The sequence below is a fragment of the Crotalus tigris genome, unplaced genomic scaffold (assembly GCF_016545835.1).
Source record: "Crotalus tigris isolate CLP2741 ecotype Arizona unplaced genomic scaffold, ASM1654583v1 scf7180000018856.1329670, whole genome shotgun sequence".
Classification (NCBI taxonomy): domain Eukaryota; kingdom Metazoa; phylum Chordata; class Lepidosauria; order Squamata; family Viperidae; genus Crotalus; species Crotalus tigris.
Window position 1 is genome coordinate 670,971 of NW_024097237.1, and position 12,644 is coordinate 683,614.

The 12,644-nt window shown below is 39.8% G+C and overlaps 2 protein-coding genes across 5 annotated transcripts in view; one reads left to right on the plus strand and one right to left on the minus strand.

Annotated features, from left to right (window-relative positions):
- Positions 1 to 1,882, minus strand: part of RBM26 (RNA binding motif protein 26) — a 45,362-nt gene extending 43,480 nt beyond the window's left edge. For all 3 annotated transcript variants that reach the window (XM_039356978.1, XM_039356976.1, XM_039356977.1), the window contains exon 1: positions 1,443 to 1,882. In XM_039356978.1, the coding sequence (XP_039212912.1) occupies positions 1,443 to 1,513 (71 nt within the window). In that variant the 5' untranslated portion in view covers positions 1,514 to 1,882. The remainder of the gene's footprint in view (positions 1 to 1,442) is intronic.
- A 4,638-nt stretch (positions 1,883 to 6,520) lies between these two features.
- Positions 6,521 to 12,644, plus strand: part of NDFIP2 (Nedd4 family interacting protein 2) — a 57,564-nt gene continuing 51,440 nt past the window's right edge. The window contains exon 1 of one of the 2 annotated variants that reach the window (XM_039356980.1): positions 6,521 to 6,656. In XM_039356980.1, coding sequence (XP_039212914.1) covers positions 6,597 to 6,656 — 60 coding nt within the window. In that variant the 5' untranslated portion in view covers positions 6,521 to 6,596. The remainder of the gene's footprint in view (positions 6,657 to 12,644) is intronic. The other variant, XM_039356982.1, reaches the window with a different exon arrangement.

Consider the following 12,644-nt stretch of genomic DNA (forward strand, 5'->3'; position numbering starts at 1 on the left):
GGTTCTTTAAAAATCCTACCTGGAACCATATATCAATCCAGATTCCACTTTAACAATAAGAACCAGTTTTCAACACATTATGTTTCCTAGTTATATAGAAAGAAATCTCTACAACTGGTAGTTCAGTATGTTTGTCATGGAGTGGTTTTATGAGGCTCTGAAATTATCAGGGAACCAGTAATTCTGCAGGATATACCAAAATAGAATAAAAGGAACACTAAGAAAACTAGGTGAAAAAGCAAAACATGAAGACTGACTTATGCTTTATCTCAAACTTTTTCCTTATTATCACAATGCCAGCAAAAACCCAAAAGGATGACACAGTTGCTTCACTCCTGGATCATCTAAGTGTCAGAAGCATGCTTGATCAAAGGAATTGTATCAGGCAAAAAGTCATTTATTGCTATTTTGAAGATTATTTCTATGTATTGATAGCAACATGGATCTTTGCAAACTAACTCAGTTGCACAACTGAGAAGCAGCAGAAACCTAGTTGTAATGGAAATCAAACAAGACCACGGTGTCAAAACTATAGAGAACACTGGGTAACTGCACGCTTTGAAATAGCAATAAATGATATAATTCCTTTGACCAAGCCTGCTTCTGACACTTAGATGATCCAGGAGTGAAGCAATTGGATTATCTAAGCGTCAGAAGCAGGCTTGGTCAAAGGAATTATATCATTTATTGTTATTTCAAAGCGATTACCCAATGTTTTCTATAGTTTTGAAACCATGGTCCTGCTTGATTTCCATTACAACTAGGTTTTTGCTGCTTTTCGTTTGTTAAACTGAATTAGTTTTGGGTTTTTGCTGGCACTGTGGTAACAGGGGAAGAGTTTGAGATAAAACCTAAGTCAATCTGCATGTTTTGTTTTTTTCATCTGGCTTTCCCAGTGTTCCTTTTATTCCATTTTGGCGTATCCTGCAGAGTTACTGGCTCCCTGGTCACTTCAGAGCCTCATAAAAATGACTCAATGACAAACATACTGAAGTAGCAGCGCTAGAGATTTCTTTTGCACGGTTCCAATCCATGCATTAATCTGGCAGTTTAATTTCGACATAGGCAGGTTAAGCTTTGAATGAACTGAATAATGTTGTCACAGATGACCGAGCGGTGGGTTATCTAAAACCTCCCTGCATAGCATCCCCCTTCCCACTCTCCTTTACACGTATAGCAGCATCCCCATGAAACACGATCTCAAAGGAGAGCTGGGGGGGGGGTGGGAAGAGTTACACATCGCCATGTTTTAATACAAAGTGGGGGAACTTCCTCAATTGGAAAGCAGGGGCCATTTAGGGCTGTAGGAGCAGCTCTCCAGAGGCAGAGATTGCCACACTGCGTGTATGGAAACCCCCCCCCCCAAACACACACACAGTGTCCGGGTGCACACGCGAGCCCTTATAAGGGGCTCAAGGGGAGTGGCTGGCTCGGTTACTCACATGGGCTCCAAGGTTTTGCTGAGCCAGGATTTCAGCGCCTCGAAGTTTTCTATGATCATTTTAACCACCATCCAGAGCGGCCCCAGCCCCGCCTCCCCGAGCAGCAGCAGCAGCAATGGCCGAGGTGGCCGCGAGGGCCCCGGGCCCCAGCCAAGAAAGGGGGCGGGGCCAGCAACGACAGTTGACGCGACACTCCGCTCCGCAAGCGGGGCCGGCCGCAGGGAAGGGGCAGCTGGTCGCCCCCAACAACCCGGCCGGGGCAGCGAGAAAAACTCCGCTCTCGCAGCTCGGCCCGTTGCAGCTCGGCCCGCGCAACCTGGCTTGCCAAGGCCGCTGCTTGCGCCTTTTTTTTTTTTTTCTGCTTCTTCTTCTCCTTCCCCCGGCGGCGCTGACGGCAGCGACTACGGAGACCACCGCGCCAGAATAACTAAGATGGCGACGCGGGGCTGTCGCGAGAGTTGGGGGAAACCTCGCGAGAAAGAGGCGAAGGGGGAGGAGGAGGAGAGGCCGGCGGGAGGAGGAAACGGGGAAGACGCGTAGGGCGGGCGAGCGGGGGGGGGGGGGGGAGAGAGAGAGAGATAGAGGCAGAGAGGGCTGCCTGAGCAACGGTCCCTTCTGGTGGCTGCTCTTGTAGGGAGGGTGCAGCCGCATAAAGAGTCCCCCCTACCGGGCTGCTCCGGAAGAGCGAACAGTGGCCTTTTAGAAATCCTACTGTTCTTGACTAACCAAGAAGAGCGAAGGGGAAACTGAACCCGTGAAAAGCCCTATATTTGCTTTAAGACCTTTTTCCCCCCCGTGTGTAACTTAACGCATAAATAAATACGCACAGGCTTCACGAATCTGCAGGAAGAGCACTAATTATCCTGTTTCCTGATTTTCAATTGCTTGACTTCTCATAACTACGATAGATAAATAGATGGATAGATAGATAGATTTGTCAAGTGCTGTTGGACACATCTATTTCCTGGCAAGTAGATGAGGAAGAAATGGAGGTAGTGACAGATTTTATTTTTCTGGGCTCCAAGATCACCTCAGATGGGGACTGCAGCCAAGAAATTAAAAGACGCTTGCTCCTGGAGAGGAAAGCTATGGCAAATCTAGACAGCATACTAAAAAGCAGAGACATCACCCTGCCAACAAAAGTGCGTATAGTCCAGGCCATGGCTTTCCCAGTTGCATGTATGGCTGTGAAATTTGGACCATAAGAAAGGCTGAGCGCCAAAGAATTGAGGCCTTTGAACTATGGTGCTGGAGAAGACTCCTGCGAGTCCCTTGGACTACAAGGCGATCAAAACGGTCAGTCCTAGAGGAGATCAACCCTGATTGCTCTTTAGAAGGCCAGATCCTGAAGTTGAAACTCAAGTACTTTGGTCACCTAATGAGAAGGAACGACTCATTGGAGAAGAGCCTAATGTTGGGATAGATTGAGGGCAATAGAAGAATGGGACGACAGAGAATGAGATGGCTGGATGGAGTCACTGAAGCAGTAGGTGTGAACTTAAATGGACTCCAGAAGATGGTAGAGGACAGGAAGGCCTGGAGGAACATTGTCCATGGGGTCGCGATGGGTCGGACATGACTTCGCAATTAACAACAACAACAATTGGACACACAAGGAATTTGTCTCCAGTGCATAAGCTCTCTGTACATACAAGCAACAGGTGATAATCGTAATCATAAAATCGTAAATCACAGATACAACATTCAGTGATAGTCATAGGATACTAAAGCAATCAACATAAATCATAGGATACTAAACAAAAGCAATCAACATAAATTATAATAGGATACTAAACAAAAGCAATATAAATCGTGAGACACAACAAGAAGTTACAGGTATAAGAATCTAAGGAAATAGGTAATAGGACAGATGAGGATAATAAATAATACAGCCCTATTAAGTGGTCTAACATCCCAGGGCATAGACATTGTTGTGAGAAATAGTTATTTAACAGAGTGATGGCATGGGGAGAAAAACTTTCTGCCTGGTTGTTTTTGTGTAGGATGCTTTATAGCAGTGATGGCGAACCTTTTAGAGACCAAGTGCCCAAAAACTGGCACTGCCCCTGTTCCACCCCCCTGCCCTGCCCCCACTCTGCCACCCCATCCCTTGCCCCGCCTGGCCACAGGACCAATCATTGCCTCCAGGGCCTGCTGCAGATCGGCCAGGCATCCCAGCAGCACTATGGCGGCCACACCCTCTGCCTGTGCCCTGCAGCATCAACTACATGATGGGGTGTCAGGGCAGAGTCTTGTCTACACTGCCTGGCTGCCATGTCCTTGGCTACGCTGCTCTGTGTGGGCCATGCTCGGGGCGACTCTCCTTCAGGGGGGCTGCTGGAGAGGGGGTCGTGGGGGGAGGCAAGGCTGGGGCAATGACACGTGTGCCCACAGAGAGGGCTCCCCGAGTGCCACCTCTGGCATCTGTGCCATAGGTTTGCCACCACTGCTTTATAGCATCTTCTTGAGAGAAGAAGTTGAAACAGTTTATGTCCAGGATGTGAAGGATCTCTAAATATTTTCACAGCCTTTGTTTCATTCTAGAATATAAGATACATGATATTATATATGAGAGAGAGATTGAGAGAGATATATAATAGACAGTAATTATTAATTAGTGAAAAATTAATTACTGAAATTATTTCTTTATAATTTAGGAACATAACACTGTAGCAGGCCAAGACTCTACTCATCATTTTTGACCGCTTCCACTTTTCTTCTTATACATCTAATGTATAAAAGTTGTCCTCGACTTACAACAGTTCATTTAGTGACCATTTTCATTTACAACGTCATTGAAAAAAGTGACTTATGACCATTTTTCACAGTTACGACCTTTGCAGCATCCCCGTTATGTGATCAAAATTCAGATGCTTGGCAACTGACATGTATTTAGGACGGTTGCAGTGTCCCAGCATCATGTGATCCCCTTTTGTGACCTTCTGACAAGCAAAATCAAATAGGGAAGCCAGATTCACTTAACAACCAGGTGACTAACTTATCCCCTGCAGTGATTCACTTTACAACTGTGGCAAGAAAAATCATAAAATGAAGCAAAACTCACTTAACAAATGTCTCACTTAACAACAGAAATTCTGAGCTCAATTGTGGTCTTAAATTGAGGACTACCTATATATCTAATATTTAAAAGATTATTTTTTTTATTCTGGAGATTCTCTCTAGAATACTAATACTAATATCCTCTCTGTATTTATCTTGTATTTAAATCACATAGAAAAGTAACATCCTTCAAGATAATGGAAAAATCCACTCAAATGCTAATTTTTGTCTACCCTATAACTAGATATAATAGATTGTAAAGAGTTCAATAACTCATTTGTTCTTTGTTTTTAAATATTTTAATGATTGCAAGCAGCCCAGAGCAGTTGAGAGTTGGGCAGCATATAAATGCAATAAATTATTATTAATAATAATAATAGTTATTCTGTTAGGCATCAGGGAAAAATGGAGTTCTGATAAGCAACAAAATATTTCTAGCTGTTTTTTTAATCATCATCTTGTAGCGGTAATGCTATCAAGCTGGGGTATAGATGAAACAAGTGTATTCAATTGCTCCTACTGTATTGAGATCAGCTACTTTTGACTGCACCATTCTCCTGTCACAGGGCATATCCATTCTATAGGTACCATAGTCCTCAACTTGGGACCAGAATTGAGCCTAAAATTTGTGTTGCTAACTGAAACAGTTAAGTGATTTTTTTTCTCTGTTTTATGACCTTTCTTGCCACAATTGTTAAGTGAATCATTGCAGTTGTTAAGTTAGTAACACAGTTGTTAAATGAATCTGGCTCTTCCCCCTTGACTTTGCTTGTCAGAAGATCGCAAAAGGTGATCCATGATCCTGGAACATAAATATGAGTCAGTTGCCAAGCATCTGAATTTGGATCACATGACCACAGGGATGCTGCAAGTGTTGTAAGTGTGAAAAAATGGTTACAAGTCACTTTTTTCAGTGCCGTTGTAACTTCAAACAAAATGAACTGTTGTAAGTTGAGGACTAGCTGTACTGAATTATCCACATTTTTCTTCTCTTACCTGCTAAAACAGGCATGTCAAACTGCCACCCCACAGGCCAGATGTGTCACACTGAAACCGCACCCACCCCATTGCCAGCAATGGGGAAAAAGTCATGATACATCCCGTGATGTCACGAGTTTGACATGCCTGTGCTAAAACAATTGTGACATTAAGAACTAGTATCTGAGTTGGCTTTTCTGTTGCTTTCCCTCCACTTCCTTTTTTGTGATGCAATTTTAAATTAGAAAATAGGTTTATAAACAGCTTGAAGGTCTCTTAACCTGATGAATGGGATAATAAAGTAGTAAAAGCAATTATGTTAAGTGGTAATGGATATTCTAATAATCTCTACTAAATAACACTCATCAGAGTTATAGAAGGAATTATCAACTTCCTGATCGTAACACTAAAGGGAGACAAGTAAAGGATGTGTCATACTAGCAAGTAACTTGCTTTTAGCTAAACTAGCATAAATACTCATGATGGGTACAGTACCAAAAAATATTGGTTCTCAGTGGTTTTGCATGTATACCTGCTTACAAGCTGTGATTTGTGTTTTTTCCAAAATATATAATATGGAGAGTTCTTGAGTTTGTTGGTCTTTGTCTGGGGTGTCGTTAAATCTTTGTTCTTAATTAAAAACAACAACAGCTCTCTCTGTAGGGAGGTATTTAAGAAGAGAACTGTTGGTGGTGCTTGATCATTTGCAATTTGGCTCTTGTCGGCTTCCTATATGCCAACTTCTTCATGGCTTTCTAGACACATTTATGAGGCATTATTACTATAATCAATATAATAAATTGGTCAAGTGGAATAAAAAGAATCCCGTTGGGTAGTATGTGAAACGAGTAAAATCAGGTGAAGCAAGTCCTCGGAGAGTTAAACACATACCGGGAATGGACCTGAGCTGAAGATCTCGGGCTGAAATTCTCCATGTTTCTGGAATGCGTCAATATCCTTGGCAACAAAGAACTGCTAGACAATTGTTTAGAATACCATGACAGAACTTAGAATTTGGTGACATCAGGCTCAAGCTATGGATCTGATGGGGTGGCTGGGGTTAAAGACTAAGATTTAATACACTATATTAGCCAGATATTTTTATGCTCATGAAGCATGGAAATGGAGATAAGAACATCAACATCTGGCATAACATACAGGCGGAGTGGATGGCAGGTAAGGCATATCCCATTACTCCCAAAATTGTAAGAAAAGGTAGAAAAGATCCTGTATAAACTACAGGTATTAGGAGAAAATGCAAGTCAAAAGATCTCTTTGCCACAGATTTTAATAGGAATATGTAAGAATATATATATTAACATTTATTCAATAAAGTTTAACGATTTGGGGGAATTGGAAAACAAGTATTTCAGTGTTTAAATTTCAAATCCTTAATTTTTATTTTCTAAATTGGTAATCAGGTTGATGTGTTTGAAATCCAGAAATTGGAAACAGCTCTTCACTAGCAGTTTATGTATTAACATGAAATTGCTTATTTTCAAATACTAAATGTTAATTTAAGTTTTTATAATTTAGCAAGTTATCCTTTGACAAAATTCCTTTTATTTCAGCACTTCTAGACTGAATGTTTGTTTAGAAAAAGAGAGTAAACTGGTTTTCTTCTGTCCTAGAATTTTTGTAGGCTACTTCTGATTCACTTCTGTTTCCTTCTTATAGCACAATGACATCCTTAACTAGGTCTGTGAATCTGTGGTATGATTTGGTGAATCACTGCTAACATAAGCAAAGAAGGTATTGGGAAGATAATTGCAGTGGTCCGCAATGCAATACTGTTGTATAATTTCAGCAGCAAAAATATATTTAAATACTTGAATCTTGATTTGTTTAATTAAATACTTAAAGTATTCACTTAGATACACTAAATATAATTCAGTACAAGAACATCCTGTAGCAAAATATTGCAGTAGATCATAATCTATTCTATGAGAACAGAAGTCAGATGCTAATTCAGAATTTCTTTTTAATTTTAATGTATAACAAGATTTAAAAAAAACAATTACAAAAGATAAACAGTGAATGCAAAAAACTAATAAAATATGAGAAACAAAAATACTGAACATCTAAATACATCATCATACATTAGATAGAAATCAGTGGTTCCCAAAAAATACCTTATAATTGTTATACAATAGGGAAAAAATGATAATACTGCTGTATAGTGTGTAAAATATCATGAAATCTATGTCAGAGAGAAACTTAACTGCTTCATTTTATTCAATATCCCGTTTTTGAGAGTGCCTGAATATATAAAAAAGCCCTATACCAGTTGTGGCGAAACTATGGCACGGGTGCCAGAGATGGCACTCAGAGCCCTCTCTGTGGGCACATGCGCCGTCACCCCTGTCCTAGGCCTTCAGCTGGGTTTTATAAAACCTTTTTGCTTTAGGCCTCTGCCGCCATGTGCAAAAAAAAAAAAAAAAAGGTTCAATCAGTCAATTTCAACTTCTCATGGGAAAAAAAAAGATCTTGCAAACTTGGAATTGATTGATCGAACTTTTTAGTCCCACCCAGTCTCCTGTTATTAACGCAGCCATGCCTAGCCAAGGGGCCACGCCCAGCAATTGGCCACGCCCAGCCAACTGGCCACACCCACCCGGCACTCAACATGCATAAGTGGGTTTTGGGTTGCAGTTTGGGCACTCGGTCTCTAAAAGGTTCGCCATCACTGCCCTATACATAAGAGTAATCACTTTGTCATTTTTGTTTCCCTGTGAGTAATATCCATACCATCCTGATTCACACAACATGCTAAGCCATAATATAGCGGCTGGATTGGAGTTTGGATTAAATCACATCTTGGTTTAATAGGTGAACTCAGTTGTTTCTTTGAGTGCAACCGAATCACTGTGATTAATAATCAGTGATGGTCTGCACTCTGTTGATGTATCCTTTAGCACCTTTGATTCTTTTCCTAATTAATGTGCTGAATATTGTGCAACATGCTAAGCCATAAATGTGATTTACAGACAACAATGGCTGGGTTTGCAAAATATTCTAACTTGTTTTTTTTTTATTATTATGCAATGTGTAATCTCTTATCTTTGAACAGGTAACATAGGCTCTGATTGGCAGGAGGGCAGGTGATTTTAATTCTCATTGTGTGCTAGAAGTAATATATATCTTTAGCAAGCTAATTTTATTGGGGAATGCGAGGTAATTTATTTTGCTGATTACAACAGTTCATTTAGTGACCGTTCAAAGTTACAACGGCACTGAAAAAAGTGAATTATGACGATCATTTTTCACACTTATGACCTTTGTAGCACCCCCCCATGATCGTGTGCTCAAAATTCAGAAGCTTGGCAACTGGTTCATACTTATGACCATTGCTGTGCCTCCAGGTCATGTGTTCACTTTCTGACAAGCAAAATCAATGGGGAGAGCCAGATTCACTTAACAATCATGTTAGTAAACAATTGCAGTGATTCACTTAACAACTGTGGCAAGAAAGGTCGTAAAATGTCACTTAACAAATGTCTCACTTAACAACAGAAATGTTGGGCTCAGTTGTGGTCGTAAACTGAGGACTACCTGTACATGGTATGCTTTTGAGGGCCTCAGGATTTATAACCTTCAACCATCCTCAGTTGCATTGTTTGCATAGAGTGACAATTTTTAATATTAATGACTGAATTACACTTTGATTATGAAAGGAAACAAATCTAGAAATGTATATACATAAATTTGTTCTTGGATTTAATCAGTTAAGGCACTAGACTAAAAACCAGGAGAGTGTGAGTTCTAGTCTTGTCTCAGGCATGAAAACTAGCTGGGTGACCTTGGACCGGTCACTTCCTCTCAGCCCAACCCATTTCAGAGTGGTTGTTATAGGAAAAATAGGAGGAGAAAGAGTGTTAAATATTATATATATGTTTGCTGTCTAGAACAGTGGTTCTCAACCTTTTTAATGCCACGACCCCCAACTGGTCGTAAGTCGAGGACTACTCAACTGGTCGTAAGTCGAGGACTACTCAACTGGTGCAGCACCGTTTGCAGAATGGGACTTTTGGTGGGCTCAGCAGGGCAGAGACAGCCTGGACCATTCCTATTGGCTTTTGAAAGCCAATAGAATTAGACTCTATTCAAGAGAGTCTATTCTAATGGCTTTCAAAAGCCAATAGAATAAAAGGGAGTAGCACAGCTAAGGAAAAGGGGGGGAAAATGGCGGACTGCGTTGTTTGGCGACCCCCGTGAAATGGTCGTTCGACCCCAAATGGGGTCCCAACCCACAGGTTGAGAACCACTGGTCTAGAAGAATGAAAAAAAAAATCTAAACAAAAACTCCTTAAGTCTAGATATAGTCTGTAGAAACTGAGGTGGTTTTTACATTCTTATAGTCAGTCCCACAAGAGGGAGCTCAAATATTGTTTCTTACATAGTTTAAGGTAAGCCTTAACTATGATTGGCCTACATTTTTGATAGGTTCATAATAATATAGTTTAAAATGACTGAGCCAACAAGGAAATAGGGCAACTACTCAGGAGATGCGGTAATATTATATTTGCCTTAGTCATTAAACATAAGGAAGAAATAGGGCCAGGCTGGATATGTAGGTAAATTTTCCCCTGCCTTTACAGGAACATAATGAAGACTGGGTTACAGGAAGAGTGGTAAAGAGGAGGAGCCAAAGGTTGTCTCAGAAAATTAAGGCTTCTTTATTTTAAAATAAGGAAAATTGTATGTGTCGTGCATGACTAATGACTTCTACATGAAAAATGTACCAAAGCCAGTTCATCTTAATTCTTTCAAGAATCTGTGAAGAAATACCAACTCTGAAATGATGATTGTAAAGCAATAACAATAACAAATCAAAATGTTGTTGTCAACGCTGCTAACATCGGATGTTCTTGCTTTGACAATATATGAAGATGCAGCCATTTTCTCTTTAACTTGTGTGTTACTTTTAGAGTTAGCATTAGATGGTGCTGGAGGGGGGAGGGGGAAGAATGTGTATGGGGATTAGTTAGACATAACAATATTGTAGTAGAGTATTCTTCAAGGTTGTCTGAAATAAGAGAAGATAAGAAATAGCCGGGTTATGAAACTGGAGGGAAGGTTTGCATTTCAAACTAATTGGGAGAATGTGATTTATGACTGTTAATTGGAGGAGGGAATTGTGCTTTGATATTATGTGCCCAGGGGAGGGGAATCCAGTTTTTGGCTTCGACCATGTACATACCGATGCCATGTTATTTTGAATAAAGATTCTTTAAGGTAAACAATGCCTCGAAGTTCTTTGAAGAGTAACATCTGTCAGAACCATGATAGTTGTACCTTGGGGGGGGAGTCTTCCACCTTTTCGAAATAAAGATTTGGGACTGGAACTCTGCTCTGTACAGCTGTTATCATATTGTTTTTCATCAATTTTTTTTAATCAAGCAGGGAATTGATTTTCTTGTGTCAAAAGAACTGTCGGGAGATATATAGGTATCTGTAGGGTGATGCATTGGAGACTAAGCTGTAAGGATTTCACCATAAAATGTTTGAATAATTCAAATATACAATACAAAGATCAAAATATATTTCTCTATCACAACTGGGGCAACAATAGATACCTTGCTTTGTGCTCATCATTATGAACACTTAATTCTAATTTCAGGTCTTCTGGTCTTTTTTGTTTGTTTGTTTGTTCATCTCAATCAATGGTATGCAGGAACTTGTGAGAGGCAATTGTTTGATATTCTGGAATTTGTTTACAAACTGGTTGAGAGAACTGAGCCACTACACCCCGTGCACTGATATAGAAACAGAGCTGGTTCTTAAATGTTTGCCAGCACACTTCTGATCTCAATCCTTTGTTTCATATTCAGATGTGACCAGTTTCTCATTAGGCAATCATTTGATTAAAGATTAGGTGGAAATGTTGCATTGATATTTATGAAAAAAAAATCCCAATTCTATTGCTTAGGAGATTTTAACTTTCATTCAGAATTTATCAGATTCTGAGACAACAGTAAGGCCCCTCTCTGTACCCCTCACCTGTCCCATGCCCCCCCCCCCAACCCCAATAGCTATCCTACCACTTTCCTTTCTGACTACCACTTTTAAAGTCTCTGGATACTCTGTAATATTCAGTTCTTCAACAACCTTTTTGATTTGCAAACTAAATATTGTTTCAGTATCTGCACAATTCAAGGATGACCTGTATCTGTTAGCATCTCTTTCCTGTGGTTGTATCCTGTGTTTATATTTAGATGACACAAACGTGAAGACAGGGTGTGTTTAATTATCATAAGAAGCCGATGATTGCCAGTTTCAACAGTTAATGCTTATTGAAAAATTTTATGCACTGCATATCTGAAATAAGAACTCTGGGATTACAGTGAACTAAATATGAAGTTCAGCTAATTATAGAACTGCATTTACTTTCTATGAGGCAATAATATTACATTTAGATGTACTCCATGGTTCCAAGACAAATACACCTATCAAAAAATGTCCCAAAGTAGCTAGCCAAATCAAACTGCCACTTTTTAGATAAAGTGAATTCAATATTTCTTTGCTAGCTGAAAATAATAATGAATTTAGGTATAAATTTACAGATTTTTTTAGCATTCAAAATATCTTGAAAGTTATGTCTCATGTTGGTATATGTACACTTTTAACAGAAAAAGGCATTATCCAGCTGTAATGTGTAGGTAGAGCTGCGAAAATGGCAGTTCCCCTTCTGTTTATTAAGCTACAGCTCTACCCAATTATTGCTTGCATTAGCTTCCTTTTATATATCATAAACACAAGATTTTAAATATGGAAGCCAGAACTGTCCAAAGTTACTTCTTCAGCAAAGATCATTGCTACTTCCTTTTCCTGTTAATCCAGTTTAAAGTAAAGGGCATAGTTAATTATTCATGTTTTGAAGGTTTTTAGATCTGATTGGCAAAAGAAAAGGAAAGTCTAACAAAAGTTTCCTTCTCCTAATTACGGTCTTAGCAAATCCTTGACCAAATGTTGTGTGCTGTTTTTTGGAGGGAGGCCAAGATGGGGGGAGAACTAGAATGTGAATGGCCTTCAACTTCTTCCCTCATCCTTGTATTTTCAAGTCATACTCTTTTATTTGTCTTCCTCCTTTGGTTTAAGAAAAGCCCTCAAGAAAATAGAAAAAGTCGGGTAGATTAAAGAATAAAAGTTTGAAATCCCAGTAAA